At 56.4% G+C, this 19,467-nt stretch overlaps 1 protein-coding gene across 3 annotated transcripts in view; it reads right to left on the bottom strand.

Annotated features, from left to right (window-relative positions):
• Window positions 1-953: 953 nt before the first annotated feature.
• Window positions 954-19,467, bottom strand: part of OLFM1 (olfactomedin 1) — a 35,557-nt gene continuing 17,043 nt past the window's right edge. For all 3 annotated transcript variants that reach the window (XM_044920372.1, XM_021691206.2, XM_044920371.1), the window contains exons 3-6: window positions 17,679-17,834; window positions 15,511-15,730; window positions 7,974-8,080; window positions 954-2,646 (exon numbers count right to left, since the gene is read on the bottom strand). In XM_044920372.1, coding sequence (XP_044776307.1) covers window positions 1,972-2,646; window positions 7,974-8,080; window positions 15,511-15,730; window positions 17,679-17,834 — 1,158 coding nt within the window. In that variant the 3' untranslated portion in view covers window positions 954-1,971. The remainder of the gene's footprint in view (window positions 2,647-7,973; window positions 8,081-15,510; window positions 15,731-17,678; window positions 17,835-19,467) is intronic.

The raw sequence follows: 19,467 nt of genomic DNA, 5'->3' as shown, positions 1-19,467 counted from the left end.
CGGCCCAACTTGGAGCTGCGATTACAGGGCAGCCCCTGCCCGATGCGCTTGGTTGGGTCCCCATCACACTGGCCCCAGTGGCCTTGTGGATGGAACTGTGGCTTTACTGAAACTCGGGGCTTTTCCTCGAGTAACCAGCTCCCAACTCCCAGGGGGAAGAGTTTGGACCCCTCACTCTGAGAAAATTTGTAAGAACGTAAAAGTGTGAACTGGTCTCCCCCTTGGACAAGCTTTACTTGCAAGCTCATCCTGCCGACGTGGGAGAGCCGTTTTGCTCACGGGGGATGGCCAGCTAACGAGGCTCTAATTAAGGCCCAGCCCTCCCCCTGCCCGCCCCTCCTCTCCTGATGTCACTGTTCAGGGTATCCCTGAGCTCCCCGGCAGAAGGACGCTGAGGGGCCAGCAGTAACCAGAAAACAGGAAAGGATTGGGGGAGGGGGCTCCTCATCGAAGGGCACAGCCTGTGAGTTGGTCCCGGCCCCATGGATGAGCGAGGTTCTCTGTGTCCAAGGCCTGGGGACCCGCGTCCCAGAGAGGGCCGGCCGCTGACCTCTCAGACCCACCACAGCCCCACTGAGCCAGCCGGCCAAGGAGGGCCTGGTTTACCTCCGCTGACCCGTCAGCATCTTCTCCATGGGTGCACCTGCCACATCTCCGGTGGGTGCCTGTCCCAGACCCCGTCCAGAGGTGCCCTTGGAGGAGACCTCCACGGCAGAGTGAGGTGGGGTTCCGGGGATGCGGCCTCGGGTTCACGTCCACCCCAGGGGGTGTGGAGTCCCAGGCTGGTCCTCTGATTTCTGGGGCATGGGGGTTGGGGACCCGGTGGAGAACGTGTCCCGGATGTGGCCTCTTGGGAGAGCCCTACCCGGACTCTGGGACACATCCGCAGGGCTCTGCAAGGCCCCATCATCTTGAAAACCTCAGAAATGACAAGTGAAGCGAAGACATCTCCTAATATCTTTATTGTTCCTTCGGTAACTGGACGGTACAAAGTTCCCCTCGTTTTGACTTCGAACTGTACTCCCCACACCCGGTTGTCCTCGGGATCATCGCTTTCCCAGCGGAAACAGAGTTTCCCTAGATAAACCCTTCCCATCCGCGGTTACATTATTTAGGTAATTTAACAAGAAGAGAGCAATTCCTTTATTATCAACATGAACTTGATTACCTCTTTCTAAGGGTGAACACTGAATTTTTTTTTTTCTTTTTAGAAACAAAAACCATCCACTTATTAAATCCAAACTACAGCACGGCATTTACAACATTCATTGCATCAACTGAACACACAGAGCTACCACCTCAAGGAAACGACAGACAGACGCGGCACGACAGATCTACGGGGGACGCGAGCTCGAACAGGTGGGCGCTGCCGCCGTCCACGCCACACGTGCGGCCGCTGGCGGCAGGCACTGCACACGGGCCCGTGGGGACGCGGAGCCTCGGCGCAGCTCAGCTATGACATGACACGCGGTCGAGAGACAGCAGGTGTGATGGATGAGTTACACTCGCCGTCGCGGCCCCTGCGGACGCCGAGCATGGCCGGCCCACGGGCCCTCGATGGGATACAGCAGGCACGCCCACGGGAGCTGAGCACGATCTAGGGGAAATGTCCATGCGACCTAACAGTGGTTGTTCTCGGGCGAGAACTGGCCAACAGTCGTTGCCTTACTTCTGTAGGTTATTTGACCAGAAAGGGGGCCGGGTGGGGGGCGGGGGAGGGGACCAGGGATCCCTGGACTGCAGTTCCAGCTGCAAAGACGGGGGTGGGGGGGGTCTCTTCCCAAGTGTGTCGCCCTCTCACTCGAACCAGAAGCGCACGGAGGTGACGCCGCCACGCGGTGCCAGAGCCCACGCTGCAGCTGCTGTTCTGAAATTAGTATTATTAGTATCGTTTGGTAATTTTGGCAGCTCTTCCGCAGGAATGTCCGCGTGGGGGAGGCCTTGGCCCCCGGGCTTTCCAGGCAGAGACCACTACAACTCATCGGACCGGATGACGTGGAAGAGGGTGACGTTGTAGAGGATCTGGTGGCCGTTGTTCCAAGCGTACAGAGCGCGGTCCTTGGGGTTGTAGTCCAGCATGGAGATGTGCGAGTACTTGTTCTGGAAGGGGATGTCAATGTACTCGTAGGTCGAGGCGTTGGTCTGGTAGGCGTAGTGGACCTTGGTGCCCCCCGAGTAGCCGTTGGTGACGTAGAGAGTCCCGCAGATGATGAAGGCCTCGCCGGCGCTGCGCTTGGGGTAGCTGGTGTTCCAGGTCTGCAGCACCTGCAGGGACACGGGGTCCAGCTTGCTGATCACGATGTTGCCGGCATTCTGGTTGGTGGCGTAGACAGCCCACAGCCCGTTCTCGTCCACCATGAGGTCGATGTCTGAGTGGCCGCCCCAGGCATAGTGGTACATGTTGTTGTAACCGGCGTAGTCCAGGCTGCGCGTCTTGAGGATCGTCTCCGTCTTCAGGTCGAACCGGATGACGATGTGGCTTTGGAACTTGTTGAAGTAGATGGAGCCGTTGTAGACCACCTGCCCTGTGCCGGACCAGGGGTGCGGGAGGCGGTGGGACGTGAAATTGTCCGTGGTCATGAAGTCAGTCATGGACTTGTACTCGCGGACAAAGCGGTTGTTGTGATAGCCGTCCATGTACCACACCTGCGAGGGGGGAGAGAGAGAGAGCGCGCACCCGTTAGCGGCTCTGGGGGACACGGGCGGGGCTCCCCCCACGGGGCTTCGCCGCTCAGACTCAGAGTCTAATCGACTCTGCAGCGGCCCGGCGCCTCAAGAAGGAGCCGAAAGAACCAGGGGAGGATAACGAAGACCAGGCAACATCACGTCCTTCCCCCAAACCGCCAGGGTACTCGTCAAAGGGGACAGGACTGTCCCGCCAGGAAAGAAGGGTCCAGTGAGGAGAAAGGATGGGGAGGCACACTCTGGAAAGGGGGTCTGGGGCTGTAGCCACCCCTGCAGGTCAGGGAAGTGGGCGGCAACAGAACCGCCCCCGGTCCCCTCTGCTTGGGCTGCGTCCAGGCTGGGGGTTCACTGCGCTCTCCCTGGCCGGTACACAGCAGGTGCTCCCACTTATTTGGGGAAGGAAGGAACTCCATCAGCATATGAACCCCCAAGCCAGCAAGACGGCGCTGGACGAGGGGAACGCTCACAGCCCCAGGCAGTTCCTGTGGCGTGGGGACCCAGAGCCAAGGGCACCAGGACGGCAGCCCGGACTGGGGCGTCCTGTCTGCCAGGCAGAAAGGCATTAATGGGACATTTGGGGCGCTACACGTGGAATCACGGTCGCCCCCAACCCCTGCGCTGCTTCTCCAAGAAGAACGAGGGCTTCATGAAGGGCCCCAAGGGTCACAAGCCACCAAGATAACAAACCCAGTGGTGGCCCACGTTTGGGGTTACAGAGGAAGAGATTTCCGATTATTGCTTAAATGCCAGTTGACTTGAAAACTGTCTAGACTTTGTACAAAATGCTTTAGTCATTTTCAACCAATATGGGAGCAAATTAGAAAGCAGTGCAGTTACTCAGAGGAAAATCTGCCGGGCTAACGCCATCCCCAGTGCATCTGTCTGGCAATAAGACAGCTGCTTTATCCATCAGGGTTCTGCTGGCTGCGGGAGAGATTAAGGATGCGGGGCTTTCAGACACAGCATTACACATGCGTTAAAAATTAAAAAAAAATCCTAACCTTGTTCCTGAGGCACCTATTTGGATGCTTAGAGGCAGATGCGCTTTTTGTTTTTAATGAGATTTTTTTTTTTAAGTTGGGTCTCTTTTGAGGCTTTTATTACCCTTAGCCCCCCACAGAGCAACCCACAGTGATGCGGGTCTCGGATTGGAACGGGCGAATGCTGGGCTGCCAGGGGTCCTGGGGGCCATGATCACGCTGCCAAGGACTGGCCCTCCTGCCTGCACTTGGCTCTCTCCTGAGATGGGGAGCTCACTGCTTCTTCCAAGACCCGGCTCAACCACATCCCCCCCTTGGAACCCTCTCCTGACCCATGCCTACAGGGGCTGCCTCTCTCCCGCTCAGCACGGAGAGCACTCCTGAATGTGCATAAACATATCCTCCCCCACCAGTGGGCCTGTGACACTGGGGAACCCCAGGGTCCGGTGCCTCCCTCCTGTGGGCAGAGATGGGTGAAATGGTCACCAAATTGCTCAGGATTTGTAAACTGCCTCTTCTTCCCGGAAAGTAGCAAATCAGACGCAGGGCACAACGCTTTTGGAAAATGCAATTTAGGCTGGGAGGGAAAGCCAGCACAAGGCACTAAATGTTTAACGACCAGCTCTTGGCCCGGCGGCTGTAAGACATCATTGAAAAGCCCCTCTGTGCAAAGAAGGCACAGTATCGAGCCCCGAAGGGCCCTGAGATAAGGCACCCCTTCCCTCCCAGTGGGCACCCCCTCTGGGCTTACCGGGATCTCCGGATCGGAATGCCTCTCCCTCCCCTCCTGTCCAAGTCCCAAGGCTCACACAGAATCCCATCACCCCAAAGAGGACCCCCTCGATTCTCTGGCCTGGCCCAGAAACCCCATATCTGAACGCCTAGAGCCTGGAACCTGGTTGCCCTCTGAGCCCCGGGCACACTCACTTCCCAGAACAATCGCGTCGGACTCCAGGGACAGAGCCAGGCATGCGTGTTGGTGAAAGCTTCAGGTGATTCCAATGTGCAGGCAAGGCTGGACCCTCTGGCTTGGAGCCCATGCCCCCTTGTGCTCGGTTACGCTATCAACTCCCTATTGGCCCCTGGGCCTGGTGCCGCCTGACTGAGCCTTCCAGAACTGCGATCCAGACCATCGCTCCTCTGTAAACCTGACTCCTCAGTTCCAGGCTCTTCCCTGCAGCATCCGGCTGCCTCTGCACCTGCCAGGCCAAGTCCCTGGCTCTCAGACACCTCTGTGCCCCCCACCTGCCGCTCCCACCACAATGCCCCCTCTCTCCACTGATCACGCTCACTTCCTGGAGGGCGTTTCCTACACCCCCTCTACCCCCAGGCACGGAGGTCTCAATTTTGTAGTGGGGTGATTGGTGGCCCCCCAAAAGATATGTCCACATCCAGGAACCTGTAAATGTGACCTTATTTGGAAAAGAGAGCTTTGCAGATGTCATTAAGGATCTCGAGATGGATTAGGGTGGGCCCTAAATCCAGTGAGTGGCGTCTTAAGAAGAGGAGAGTCGTAGACATGAGGGGCTGATGCTAGCTGGCCTGGGACGTCTATAGCCGAAGCCAGCCAACAGGAGGGAAGGTGTCGTGGACCCCAGCCAGAGTCAGGGAGGACGGTCTCCTGGGGGGTGGGCACAGCCTGGCATCAGGGGTGAGAGCTTCCACAGCCCCAGCACCATCAGAAGCACGTGGACCGGTCACCACTGGGAGAAGGCAGCTTCTGGACACAGTGGAAGAGCACGTGAGTCCAGCGTAGAGCCTGGCACGCAGCTGGTGCTTAACAAACGAGTCGCGGAAGGAAGGGTGCCAAGGCATCCCGAGCTGACCTTGTTCCAGCAGCTCAGCGCAAAGGCGTCGGGAAGCCGTGAGCTCTACCTGCTCCTCTGCAGCCCCCAGACGGGCCCCCCACCCGGCACCCCCTGTGCAGCGTTCCCTGCCCCCGGCCTCTGGCCACGCGCCTCTGACCACACCCCGTGGCAGCCTGCCCCGAAGCCAACACGGATTCTTGTTTCCCTTCGGAACAAGGCACTGGTTTCCTGCGTGTGTGACCAAACTGGGAGGGGAGAATGAAAACGGTCAAAACAAAACAGCTCTCCTCCAGATCAGTGGCAGGGCCCCGGGGCGCGTCCCTCAGCGGGCTGGGAGCTGGAGGTGGCCATGCTGAGCGCACTGCTTGGAATGGCCCGAACCACACGGGCGTGGGGCAGAGCTGCCCAGTGTCCCTGCCCGCGAGCTCGCCCCCCCTCCCCTTGTCAGCAGCCCCCCCGCCCCAACCTAAGCCTCCTCCCGCTGCCCCCTCTCCGCACGCTCCGTCCATCCCCGGGGCCTCCTTTTCTGGAGACTGATCCAGTCACGAAGCAGAAAACAGGCGTCCAGTTATCAAGAGCATCCACCACCCCTCGACAGCTTTGCAAACCGACACCCTCCCCGTTCGGGGCAAACACCCGGGCTTCCAGGAGCCCCAATACTTGGGATCTGAGAAGGGGATCTCTTGAGCATCGCTCTTTACAACAAAGGAAGGCGATACCACAGCGGGGGCCAGAGGCATGTGAGCAGTGTCGGGTGCGGGCGCAAGCCCCCAGACCCAGGTGTGTGGGGCGCGCGTGGTGGGCAGGCAGACTGCCCGCAGGAGAGGGGGACAGGGCAACTCGGGGCACCTGCTGTAGACACTTAGTGAAACCACTGACTGTGCGCACGAGACGGGACCGGGGTTTTCTCATCGAACAGCCGGGGTAAGCAGGAGACCTCCACACTGGCAGGTCGCCGGAGGGTCGCTGGACACCCAATCAGGACAGGCACGCAGAGCGCGCCACCGAGGGCCAGGGACGGGGTCTCGGCGCTACCACCAGCACCTCTCGTGCGAACGGATCACCGCGCACACAGAGGGCTCAGCTGTGCCTGCGCCGAACCCTGCGGTCTCACCGTCAGCAAACCCAGAACAGAGCTGGGGCTCGCCACGGGCGATGTGGACCAGAAGACCAGTCGGGATTGCAATTAGCCCCTTAGACTGTCAGAGAACTTGCAAGCACCAGCTAACTGTCCCGACTCAGAAAATAAACAGAAACCACCCCCCAAACACCTGTCCGCACTCCCATCCCGGGTTTGCAGTCCCGGGTCCCGGGCCGGGCCCTCCAGAATCCTTTGCAGCCGAGGCTGGAGTGAGCTGCTCTGGGGAGAGGCTGGGAGGGTGGACAGAGAGATGGTGGCCGCCACGGGGCCTGTGGTCACTGCCCCCCCCCCACCTTCCCCAGGAGAAAGTGTGGGGCCGCCTCACTTCCAAAATACAAGAGATGCTGCTTCCTGCTGCCGGGCAGGTGTGGCAGTGGGGGAGGGGCGCTGCAGGGACCAGAAATCTCCAGGGAGAGGAAGCGACCTCCCCCTTTCCTGTTAAGAGTCCTCCAGACAAGGCCCAGAAGCCCCTCTCTCAATCCTGCCCCAAGGAAGAGCAGAGATTTTTAAAAAAAGTGATCAGTTTCTAAACGTCCTGCCAGCCCCTGAAAGCCAGGGGGTGGGTAGGAGTCGCCCCAGACTTCTGGCTTGTTCACGCTCCGGGGCATAGCCAGCAAGTGGGCGCATCGCCAGAGGACACGTGCCCAGACGTGTCCCTCCTCCCCTGAGAGCCCCAGGAGGGTCTTCCTCTGGTGGAGGCTCTCAGCGCCCCCGAACAGCCCTGTCCAGGTGTCCCGGCGCTCAGCCGGCGGCCTTCACCCCCACACCCCCAAAGGGGCTCACAAGACACAACCCAGGCCCTGCTTTTCTCTCCTTTTCTGAGTTTTTCCCCAGGGGGGAAATGTCTGGGAAAAAAAGAACAGGGCCTCTTCCCTAAATCAAAAAGGAACATGCGTTTCCATCAGCGTTGAAAAGAATACCAAATGAAATACAAATGAGATGCCATTAAAATAAGGAAGGCCTCACAGGATGCTCCTCCTGGAGCAGGGATGGGGCTGGGAGTGTCTGGGAGCTCCCCTCCCCTGCCCTCCAGCCAGGGAGGCAGAGTGGAGCCTGGGAGGGTTTTGCAGGGGTCCACCTGCTCTGACAGTCGCCACCATCCTTCCCACATTGGGCCCCATCCCAGCGGTCTGTGACTCCGTGTTAGCACAGGGACGTTGGCCAGGACCTGAGACCCTCCCCAAAGCTGCTGGGAGAACAAACCCCAGGGTCGCCCAGCTGTGCTCCAGCCACAACTGCTGGGGTGGTTTTTGGCGTAGGTGGGCATGCGGGCATTGGAGTGAGGGCCAGACATTCGGGGGATGGCCCCAGGGGGGCCCACGGCACCCTCAGGCCCAGGCCCGGTGGAGGGGCACTTACCCTGTTATCACCTTCTGGGGCCAGAGGGTCTGTCATCCAGGACCCGAACCTTGAGCCAGAGGTCTTGACGGTCACGGGGTCACTGATGCCCGTCAGCTTGCCACAGGCTGAAAGACAATGCGTAGTGCGGAAGAGTGAGTCCCTTGGCCCGACCCCGACCACCCACTGCAGGAGGATGTGGGTCCCCTCTGCTCCTCTTGGTCGGGGTGTCTGCCTAACAGCTGCTCTTGCCCCTCTTCTTCCTGGTGATACCCCCAGCCCCAAAGTCCCGAGAAGCTCCCCTGGTCCCGCAAACAGAGCCCCTGAGGCCAGGGTGGACGGGGAGAGGGAGAGGGAAGAGCGACACCCCCACCCCCCTGCCTCACTCTCTGTCCTGTTAGGCTCCCTGCAAGACTCCGTGCACCACCTGGGTCCCGAGGCACCTCTCTGGGAAGAGCCCCACGCCCCTGGGCCAGTTAGAACCGGACTAGGGGAAAGGCCCGCTCCTTCCCTGGAGAGCCTGTGAGCGTCTCCCGCAGGGGCAGGGGGAGAAGGTCCCTTCTGCCTGGGGGGAACCCTGTGGCTGCAGAGCGGGGGCTCTGGAAGCACTGACAGAGCAGGGCAGCAGGAGGGACGGGGCCTCAGATGTGGCCTCGGTGCCGCCCGTCTCACAGATGGAGGCCTGCAGGAAGAGAGGGACTCAGAGCCACGCCAGCACTCTGCACAGGGGAGCCTGGGACTCAGCGCTCTCTGCAGCCCAGCGCCCCTCCCAGCGCCCTTCCCACAGCCCCGGGGGCCTGCCAGGCTGCACCTGCAGGCCCAGCAAAGATTCCACAGCCACTTAGGTCTTCCAGAATAAATGAATCCCAGCCAGCCTGGAGGGCAAGGTGTTCCTGAACCCTAGGAGTGGGATCAGCAGGTGGACACAGTGCAGTCAGCAAGGTCCCAAGAAGATCCGGGTGCTTTCAGAAGATTGTCAGTGACTTAACCCGGGGACACAGTTTAGCCGGGATAATCCCGCAGAGTGGAGGGCGGGCCAGGCCTCAGAAGCTGGTCTCTCTCTAAGAAAAAGTGGGGTGAGTATCTGCATTAGCATCATCACGCTGGGCTGCAAAGAGAGACCCCTGACACCCCAGCCCAGTGCCTGGCGTCCCGTTTCTTTGTGCTGGCGGGAGCGCGGAGGCCGCGGGGAGGGATATTGGCCGCCTGCAGGCAGGAATGGTGGGGGGGGGGCTGGCTCTGCACCCAAATCCCCATCAGTGGCGCCGCCCTGCTCATGACCAGTCGCTGCCTTGGGTCCACACCTATTTCTACCAGCCTATCCCTTCCCCTCTCCAGACGGATTTCCTGTCTGTTCCACTTTCAGGAGCAATGGTGTGCTCTCCCACGTAAATACTGTCCCCTCACAGCCCGCGGCTTCCTGGCACGAGTCACTGCTCGTGGGGCTGGTGGCAGGTCTGCAGGTGGTCTAGGTCCCTGCTGAGAATCACAGCAAGTTTGCTGGGCCCCGTGCATAAGCCCCCCATCCGGGGGAGGACAAGGGGGACTGGAGGAAGGTCCCAGGTTTGCCAGTGTCTACAGGGACTGGAAGAAAAAGGGAGTGCTCAAGGCTGGTGTCCCCCTGCACTCTCTTGGCTCCTATGACCTGGGGGCCCCAGGGGCTGCCCCCAGGAGACAGCAGCTTCTCTGAACTGAGTGGGAATCGGGAGATGTTGACAAGGGCCACCTCCAGCCACCAACAGCGTCCCCACCGCTGAGCCAGGGGACAGGGGTCCTGCCGGCAGCCCGGAAGGAGGAGCCATCGACCCCAAGTGTGTCAAGGCTTAGGGAGCCCGGGGGTGCGTGGGTTTTCCATCCAACAGCACACCGTGGGATCAGGCACTGCACAGCATGATGCTGAGTCAGCCGAGTTTCTGGCCAAGACTGTGTGGCCACAGCCCCCTGTGCTGGAGACCTCCCTGAAGGAGACCAGATGTCTGTCCTCCATATCACACCCAGCAGGTGAAGATGCTGGGCCAGGGCCCCAGCTCGGCGCAGGTGCCTGGCCCTTCCCACCTCCACGCCTTTGCTCTGGCTGATCCTCCACCTGGCACGTCCTCCGCCCGCCCTCCCACCTGTCCTCTACGGCTTGGCCCAAACCCAAGCCTCTTCCCAAGACCTTACCTTCGGAACCCCACCCACCCTGTCCTCACCGACTCATGCCAGTGACCACACATGTCCTGCGGCCTTGGACACACATGTCAGCGTCCAGGTCTTGCTGCCCCAGGCTACAAGCTTGTTGTCCTCTCTTGCTGTTTCCCCAAGGCTCTGCCCATGGAATTGTCCGTGAATGAGTGAGTGAATCATCTCTCAGGTACTCAGAGGTAAAATGATTCATCTCTCAGAAAACCCTCACGATGTCCTTCGCCACTGGCCCCAGCAGAGGGGACGGGAGGTGAAGCAGGGTCACCCTTGTCCGAGTGTGGCACAGACAGTTGGCCTTTTCCATAAGCCCAGAGGGCAGCCATGGGGGCCGAAGCAAGGGGAGCTTCTAGAAGGGTGCCTGACGTGGGTGCAGTGCTCAGTGGAGGCAGAAGCACAACCGTGATTGTGGATTCAGATTGAGGATGTGGAGAAAAGTCGGGGTCGGGGCTGCCTCGGACCACCCCACTGCGTCCTGCCCACTGGGGGCCTTCAGGCCTAGAGCAGAGCAGGGGAGCCGGCCATTGCGGGAAACAGGCTGCAGGTCAGGTCTGATCTGGAGGGGGATGCTCTGCAGCAGAGCCTGCCCTCCCCGGGCTGAGGTCTGCACCCCCCTCACCCAGGTGCTCCCCAGCTCCGAGGGCGGAGCACCAGCCTCCCCAGCCCCTTGAAGGGAGCCTTGAAATCATGGATCAGAGCGTGCAGAGAAGGGTCCGGCTGGTCCCCTCCGCATGCCCTGCTCTTCCAAATACTGGCTGCAGCCTCAGGTCTCCAGGGCCTACCGGGCTGGAGGCTGCCCCCCCCGCTTGAGTCAGGGAGTTATTTTTGGTTCCCTGTCCAGACTGGTTCTGCCAAGACCTCAGGAGATGACAGGATCTAAAAAAGCCCCATGGCAGAGCCTCATGGAGGAGTCTTGGCACATTCAGTTCAGGAAAGTGTCCCTCTCTGTCACGAGGGCTCAGGATGTGCGTAAGGAGGGGAGGAGGCTGGGAGAGCGCCCCTGCGCAGGTGCAGCCCAAAGGAGGTGGAGCTCCAGGGCCAGAGCACCCAGCTGGGAGGGCCTGGCCGCCCTCACCCTCTTCCAGAGCCCAGGACCAGAGCCCAGGACGGGTGTCAGGAGGGAGGACACCGTGCAAAGCCGGGAGCCTGGACAAAGCAGTGCCCTGCAGATGAAATCATTTGCCTCTTGCTATTCCTAGAAGGAATCCACTTCTGAACAACAGCTGGGACAGTCTCCACAGGGAGCCCTGAGCAGGCCCAGGGTGACATGCCCACCAAGGAACCAGGCCAGAGACCAGAGCGAGGGCCCGAGAGCCCCATAGCAGGCAGGCTGGGCCCTCAGCTTTTGGTCTCCCGTGGTCCCAGCTTTTATCCCTCATGGACTGGGAACCGTTTGCAAAGCTGGGAGCTTGGGCAGGCACATGTCCTCGTAGCTGGAAGAACCTGAGGACAAAGCAGAGCCAGAGACTGGGAGTGGCACCAAGGGGGGGGGTGACTCATCTCCCCTCCGCATGGGCAGGGCAGGGCAGGCGCCCGGAGACCTCTCACCAGGCACGATCCTGAGCACCTCCTGGGAGGACTCCAGAAAGGGAAGCCTGCCCTGCCAGGATCCCACTCAGGTCAACACACGAGCAGCACTTTAGCTGTGGGTTGGTTTCTTTCCCGTGGGGTCTCCTGCAGGCAGAGGCATCTCAATCCTCCACTGAATGCAAAACCCGCTCGTGCTATTTTCAGCATCCCCCTTGCCAGCAGCAACTCCCTCCCCCTGCCCCTTCAGGTCCCTGGGAGCAGGTCAGGGCCAATCCCTCTGCCTTCCTGAACCTGCTGTATCTCAAGGGCTAGAGAACAGGAAGGGGGCTTCAGACTTGCCTCCCCCAGGAGAGAGAGCCCAGGATATGGTGCCAAGGCAAAGCACCATGCCCTGACATCCCAAACTGGCAAAGAAGTCTACACCCTGACCATTAGCAACGTGGACCCCGGGCTGGTGGGGCCGCTGACGCTGAAGCCCACGGGCTTCATTCACGTGTGTTCTCAGTGGAACAAGAAGACCCCCAGAGATTCCGATGCCTGGCTCTGGGTGTCTGGGCACTTCCTTCCCACTGGGGGAAGGCTTAAAACTCAGCTAATCCCCCCTCGCCCCCATTTTACAGACAGGAAAATTGAGGCCTGAAGCTAACAGGATGCTCAGGACACGCTGATGTATGAAGAGCATTCTGTATTGGATCCCGAGTCTCTGGCTCAGTTGCTTTAGCTGCTGGGTCATCTGACTGTGTAGGCTCCCTGGGGGTGACTGTGAAGTCTCTGGCCCCAGCCTGGGGGACAGGGTCGCTGGGCAGCTCTGGCACTCCCCTGTCTGGGAACAAGGGGAGCTCAGGGGAGCGGTCAGAAGCCGCCTCTCTTGCAGAGGATGCCCAGAGATGCGGAGCCCCACCTCCAGTTTTAGAAACGGAGTTTCAGAGTCATTCTGGCTGGGCCTCTGGGAAAAACATACAATCCCATTGAGAGAGCAATCTTTACAAATAGAAACAGAAAACAAATGGAACCTTGTTTTTCTCTGCGTACGTTTTGGGGTCAGGAATTACTAGCCACGTCAACTTAAAGAGAAGGTGGCCACAAGGAGCGACCTGATTGAGGGCACGTTTTCGGGGGCAGGGGGGTGGGGCTGCAGTGTCTATACCGGGAAGGTAACGGGGACCAACAGTGAGACTTCAGACCAAGGAGCCAAGGCGCTGAGGGGGCAGGGTTGGGGGGTACTGAGAGGCCAAGTCCTGCAGGAGCCCCAGCCTCCGGCATAGCTGTCAGGGAATGGGGGGCCCCCACAGGCAGGAGGCAGGCTCCTCTGCTCTATGCTCCCGGAACCTGCAAGCAGGCAAAGAGGCTGCTAAGATGGTACCCATTTGCAAGCCTGAAATAAAAACCATATTAAGCAGCCACAGGATAGGAATGTGGTCCTTAAGTTATTGAGCTTGAATGGCAACCTAAGGAGAGGGAGGGGCCATGTTCAATCTGTCATCTGCCTATTTATCTACCCCCACACTTACCCACCTACCTGTCTGTTCATCTACCTACCAACTGTATCTGTCTGCCTGCCCGCCTACCTGCCTACCTATCACTTCCTACTTGGCTGCCGACTGGCCGGCCCTGCGGCCCCCCACTCTGCCAGGCATAGTGTGAGCCATGATATGAGGTGTCCCTGGACTCTCACGGTGATCCCAGGGCGTGGGGACTCCTACACCTTCACTGTACAGATAAACAGGTGGCTGGCCCTCGAGACAGTCAGTGCCTGGGGAGAGTCACACAGCCGCAGGGTGATACCTAACTACAGCCAGCCGCAGACGGAGGGCTATCACCCTTTGGTGTTCATGTGACTCACCCAGCCGTTGGTTAAATGCAGATCCCTGGGCCCCCTACAGACTCCGATTCAGTGGGTCTATCTACAAGTCAAGGTGTTTCTGAAGAAAGAAACCCAGAGGCAAGACCACACGGCTGCACCCCGATGGGAGAGCACATGGTCCCTGGGAGTCATCCTCTCTCTTTACTCCCAGATCAACCACCTCGGCGGCCCAAGGGTAACTGTGTAGAAGCCCCAAGATCCTAAGCCGCAAGGAAAATTGATGCAGCTTCTAAAAATAGGCCAGGTTCTGATGGGAAGGCTGCTCGTCCCAAGAGGGGCAGTGTCCCCCTGGGAGAGGCCTGTGCCTTCTCAGCGTTTGTAACTTTCCACTCTGAATTTCCACTTTGCTCCTTGACCCCCTACAGGGCAAGCATGGAGGCCCCATCTCAGTTTCTCCCTGGTATACACAGTCTGTATCCCGGGGTGGGTAGGGGGGAATAAAATAACCAAAAGCCCCCTCACCCCTTCATTCTTCAGAGGCTGAGACCCCTGGGTGGAGGGTCTGGACAGAGAGAGGCGGTCAGCGTGTGGTCTAATGCTGGGTAGAAACCCCAACCTGTGCCCAACGGAAATAATTATATAACCCGTAGTCATAAATACAGTCCCATAAACGTGAACATTCTAAATATCACACCGACCCCTGGAGTGTCAGAACTGGAAGCGGTGTGGAGACTGCCCAGCCCTGACCCCTCCTGGGGCCGTCCCGGGTCCCCCAGGCCCTGACACACCAGGACAGGGGCGCCATGAAGCGCATCACTGGAAAAACGCAGTAGACAATCCCTCATGGGACTCAGCAGAAGTGCCCACATTAAACCAGATTAAACTCCCAACGCCTCTCACTGTCCTCCCCAGGCTTGGGGGGACTTTCGAGTGTTTGCCTTTGCTAGGAGGCCTAGAGCAGCGTTCGAGATAATCTGAACGTTTGGACCTGCTCAAACGGGGGCTGGCTGACTACTTCCTTGCCTTTCAGATGTTCTCTCCCTTTTGCCTCACGGCACCAGGGATTTTTAAAAGTATTTGCTACTTTGGGATGTTGTAAGTTTATGAGAAGGCATTTGGGGTGTATGTGGGGGGTGTGGGGAGGGAATCAAGTTAGAATAACAGATAAAACCTAAGGGAAACTTCTTCATAAACCAAAATTACACTAAAAATTACCCTAAAGTACACTAAGGATACAGTATGAACATGAACAACCTTGGTGTCAAAAACCAGTAGGTGAGAAGGGCCAGCTACTCTTCACACGAAAACCAAAGAATGAACTGGAAATTGGAAACGTGGCAGGAGAGTGGGCTCAGACGCCAGCAAGTCACGATTTGTGAGAGCACCCAATAGGGAAGTTGATAAGGCAAACAGGAATTCAAGCACAAGCCAGAATCTAGAGGGGTCCCCCCATGGTGGGGGAACCCCAGATCTGGTGCCTCCCCAGAAAGCAACAATGGGGTTGAGGAGCCTGTGGGCTCAGAGGCTCCCTCCATCCAGGCTGTTAGGACGGACTGACGCCTTTTCTCGCTGTGAATGGCAAGTCCTCTATGGTGGTGTGACCGAATTTTCTTTCCTCTTTTATTCAAACCACGCATGATTCGCTATCTCGGGAGTTTCGTCAGCCCTTGTTCCCAACCTGGAGAGAATATGAGATGTATGTTTCCAGCCCTATTAAACTCGTGTCCTAAACACACCCATTCCACACACAGACACACCCACTCACACATACTCTGCAGATGGTATGTGGCATCGAGTCCCTTTTCCGGTCCCTTTTCCGGATGTGCGACTTCACGGGGTCTGCGAGCCGGCCTTTGCACAGTGCCCTAGGGCGAGTGCCCTCTCTGTATGCTCCCCAGCGGGAGCCCTACCCAGAATCCCTAATCCAGCCGCGGCCTCCCTGAAGCCAGGCGGGCGCTGTCCATTTCAGCACCACTCCCTAAGCCTGCAGGAGAGCGGAGGTGGGCTGTGCAGTTCCACGCCCCCGCAGGGTTCTGGTCCTACCTAGTTTTTGCATGCATGCACGGAGCCTTTCTTCAAGATTGGACACTCTGCTCTGAAGTTCATCGTAGTCATAGGCGCCAATTTCCTCTTGCAGCTCGTTAAGCACTGACGTCAGATTCTGGACCTCCTCCTTAAATTGCAATACCAATTTGGCATCGGCCTTGTACTCTTCCAACACAGGGATCAAAGGCCTAAGTTCATCCATTTTCGCTTTTATCGCCTGCAAGGTTAAAATAAGCTGGGTTCAGTGCTCTGCGTGCAAAAACTTGCAACACCCTGCCTTGGCCTGGCTTCTCCCCGGGTGAGGGAGCATGTGCACACCCCTGTTTCATTTACAGGTTTATGTATTCTGGCCCAAAAGAGTTAGGAGAGCATATTAAACAGTCTTCAGAACACCAACATATTTGGGAAAGGTCTTTATTGTCAGTTTAGAATGCAACATCTTAAGGTTACATGCTTTTAATCACACACACAGTTTCTTTTTTTTTTCTTTTTCAAAAAACGCATTGACAAGGGTTCAAACTATCCATGGAATGCATCTACAGTCGCATGCAAAAGAGGATCCTGGTTGTGTTCAAGGTTCCTTAGTGATATGGTGCTAAGTATTGGAAAATAATAGTAAAAATGCATGGTGCAAAAGCTCTCTGACCCTCTGTCATGGTTACATGGGAGTGGACTGCTTCTTCAGTCACTGCAGCACTGAAAAAACGCTTTTAAGTTAGCCCTGCAAGCAAGAAAATGAAATACTGTTGAAGAGCTACCTCACTAGCCTGCCTTAAACAGACAGCCATTAATAGACAAATATTTTCATGGTCACTTAAAAAAAAAATCACACTCCATTGCTAGATTTAGTCTAAACCAACTGCTTGAACAGTTATAGAGATTCCCTCACAATCCCTGGTGAAATTCTCAATGCAATTAAAGCATGGTCAGAGGCAAGGGGTTGCTTTTCCTCCCCAGGGGCCATATTGCTCCAAATTTTGGACCTGGGAGAGATGCCCGTGTGGACAGTGCTTGCAAAGATGAGCTAGCTCGTGGCGGCTAAAGAGACCCCCGTCTTCAGAGGAATCGGACTCTAGCATGGCACAAGGGAATGCTGGCCTTTCAGGGAGAGACACAAACTCTTTTTGGTCAGGCGGGTCAAAAATCTCTCTCTCTGAGATAATTCACGATGACGTTGTCAGAAGCAAGGACAGCATAGTCACCTGCCTCCAACGTGAGCAACTGGCTCATTGCTCCTCGATAGGATCAGGCCTGCTATTATTTTATTTATAATATAGATTTATTACTTCGTTAGCCTGCCGTTTGGTCTGTATAATGTATCGGTTTTAAAAGTGGATTACTTCTTGCTTCATGCAGGGAGCACATCAAAGGAAAACATTAGCATAAAAAGGACAGGAAGACAGAGCATCAGCAATTTCTAGTCAAGCAGGGCTGTGTAATTTGACCTGTTCATTTATATCTGGGCTAGATTGCTAATTAACATGCACGTGTACCTTAATTAAGGTGCATATAATTTTTCAATTTAATCATTTTGAAGCTGAGTAAACTAGAGGTGTATATATATGTATATATACATATTTCTATATATGTATATATAATTTTAGGTCAAACTCTGGCTTTAAAGTCCAGAGTGACCCAGAGAGAAAAAGAAAAAAAGAAAAAAACACTTACCAGGAAGTGAGAAAGATGTTGGTGTCTCTCTCTTTCCTCCCTGCAAATCTACAGTGTGCCCTGTCATAGCTAAATTAGGTCAGATGTGAAAAATTGCCCCGAGTGATCCCTGCTCAGAAATGGCTCTAATCAATTAAGCTAATCCTTGGCTAATGGGATTTACCTATAGCAGCTGCAGAATGACAAGGACCAATCATGTCCCTTCCCAGCTAATCTGTGACCTGGCTTCAGAAGCCAGGTCCTGGGACCCTGGCCTGGGAAGCTAACGGGGGCTGAAAACCGCCGCTCTGTCCACCCCTTGACCCTGTTTTTCGCCTAGCGAGGGCGAGGGCAGGGTGCCTCTCCATTTCCAAGGACGGTGGCAGCCGTTTGCAAGGCCAAGGGCAATTTCTGCTGGGCTCCTCCCCAGCCCCGAGTTTCTAGTTCTGGAGGGGAAGGGGAAAGCACAAAGGGAAACCAAACCCAGTCTCACTAGGAGGAAGGAGCACGCATACCTTGAACTGCCTGGCCAGGTGTTGCTTATGGCTTTCCTCCACCTGCTTGAACTTGGACTCCAGTCCCTTCATCTGGTTCTCCATTTTTTCCACATACTGCAAGTCCCTCTGAGTCCGCCTGTCCAGGACCTCTATGGATTGAGACATGTTTTGCACCTGTCAAAAAGGCAACAGGTTCAAGAAAGGAGCTGCAGCAGGTGCCCGCCCATCTTATTTGCCTCCTAATACACGACAGTGACCTTTTCCACACAGCCAACACACTGGGAACCAGAGGCGGCCCATGCATTATTTACTAGTTAATCACCAGCAGCGGGGAGTGTTATGACCAAGAACTCCCCAAACAGAGCAAATTGGTTTGGTAAACATTTCCTCTGCCATGTTCCAGAATACTTTCTCTTACAGCCAGGGATGCAAATCAGGGGTTCAGGAACCTCGGGTCCTCCCCAGCTCACAGCTCCAGGCATAGAAGGCTTTGGGTAACTTTTTTTTTTTCTTCTTTATTTTGTCAGAGGGGAGGGGACTGTGATTCTGCAGGATGAAACCGGTTAGGCAGGCATAAATACCAACAAGGATGAATAGTGCTTTTGGGCTTCCCCCACCCCAGGTGGAGACTCTCTGTCTCCTGTCTTCGCAGGCATCCTGCTGCGAAGGTTGATGGCAGGAGCATGGAGTCAAGCTACAAGAAAACTGCTCTCCCTGACTCTGCATCAACCCTTGTCCCCATCTCGCGCACCATCCATCACACCTCCCGGTATCATAGGTAGATGACTGTTCTGTAAACACACACGTTCAGTGCACAGAGTCAGGAATCAATCACCCAGCAAATGAAGAGTCGCTGTTCTACATCTTTGCAGGCAGATCTGAATTGAGTCTAGCCTCAAGATGGAACTTTAATATTCAACAGGATTCCAGAGAGCTTAAAAGGAAAACCATTTCAGTGCAGCCACCTGCCAGGGCATTTTATTTCTGGGAAACTGGCTGGTGCATCTGTGCACGTGCATTTGGGGTGGTGGGGAGGCGGATGGAGCTCAGGATGTGCAGCGGTGTTTGGGCCCCTTCTCAGAATCTAATCCAATCACCAGGGAGGAAGATACCTTCACGACCACCGCAAATCCTCACATCTGATTTCCTGCTGCCTTTGAAAACCCTCTCCCTTTCTCGGAACAGAATCATTTGGGCATGACACATAGCCTGACTCGGTCAGTGAGAACATGACAGTGCGGTTTCTACCACTTACGGTACATCTTCCACCCCCACAAATAAAATAAAGTAAGAGCACAACCGAAAGGCTTCCCAGTAGGAGAAAAACCGGTATTACTCATTGCAGCATTTTAAAATGCCTGGAATTTTATGGCTAGTTATTTAAAAGTAACACACCAATCCAGTTTAAAAATTCAGGTTTGTAAAATACACGATGTGGGTGACTCTGATACTCTCTGATCCTTTCTATAGGGAACTGGAAAACATTTGCTCTATTACCTTCTCTCTCCCTGCCCCCCTCACCTGATCCTGTCACACTGAATAACCACAGGACTTCCTTTGAGAAGAGCTGTGAGTTTTGGTTTCCTTCATATTTTAAAGCCCAGCCCAAACACCACCTCCTCCAGGGAGGCTTCCAGGATGCGCCAAAGCCAGAAGCGGCTGCATACTACTTGGAAACTGCATCACCTCGCTGGCGCAATGCCTGACCGGCAGTAACCACACATACACATGTCTCAACCACCTGGCTGGACAGGCAACTCGGGGTGGGAGGGGTCTGGGGCTTATTCACTCCTACAACCACAGCACA

Source organism: Neomonachus schauinslandi, chromosome 13 (genome assembly GCF_002201575.2).
Source record: "Neomonachus schauinslandi chromosome 13, ASM220157v2, whole genome shotgun sequence".
Classification (NCBI taxonomy): Eukaryota; Metazoa; Chordata; class Mammalia; order Carnivora; family Phocidae; genus Neomonachus; species Neomonachus schauinslandi.
Note: the sequence above shows the minus strand (reverse complement) of the source record. Positions and strands in the feature narration are given on the sequence as shown.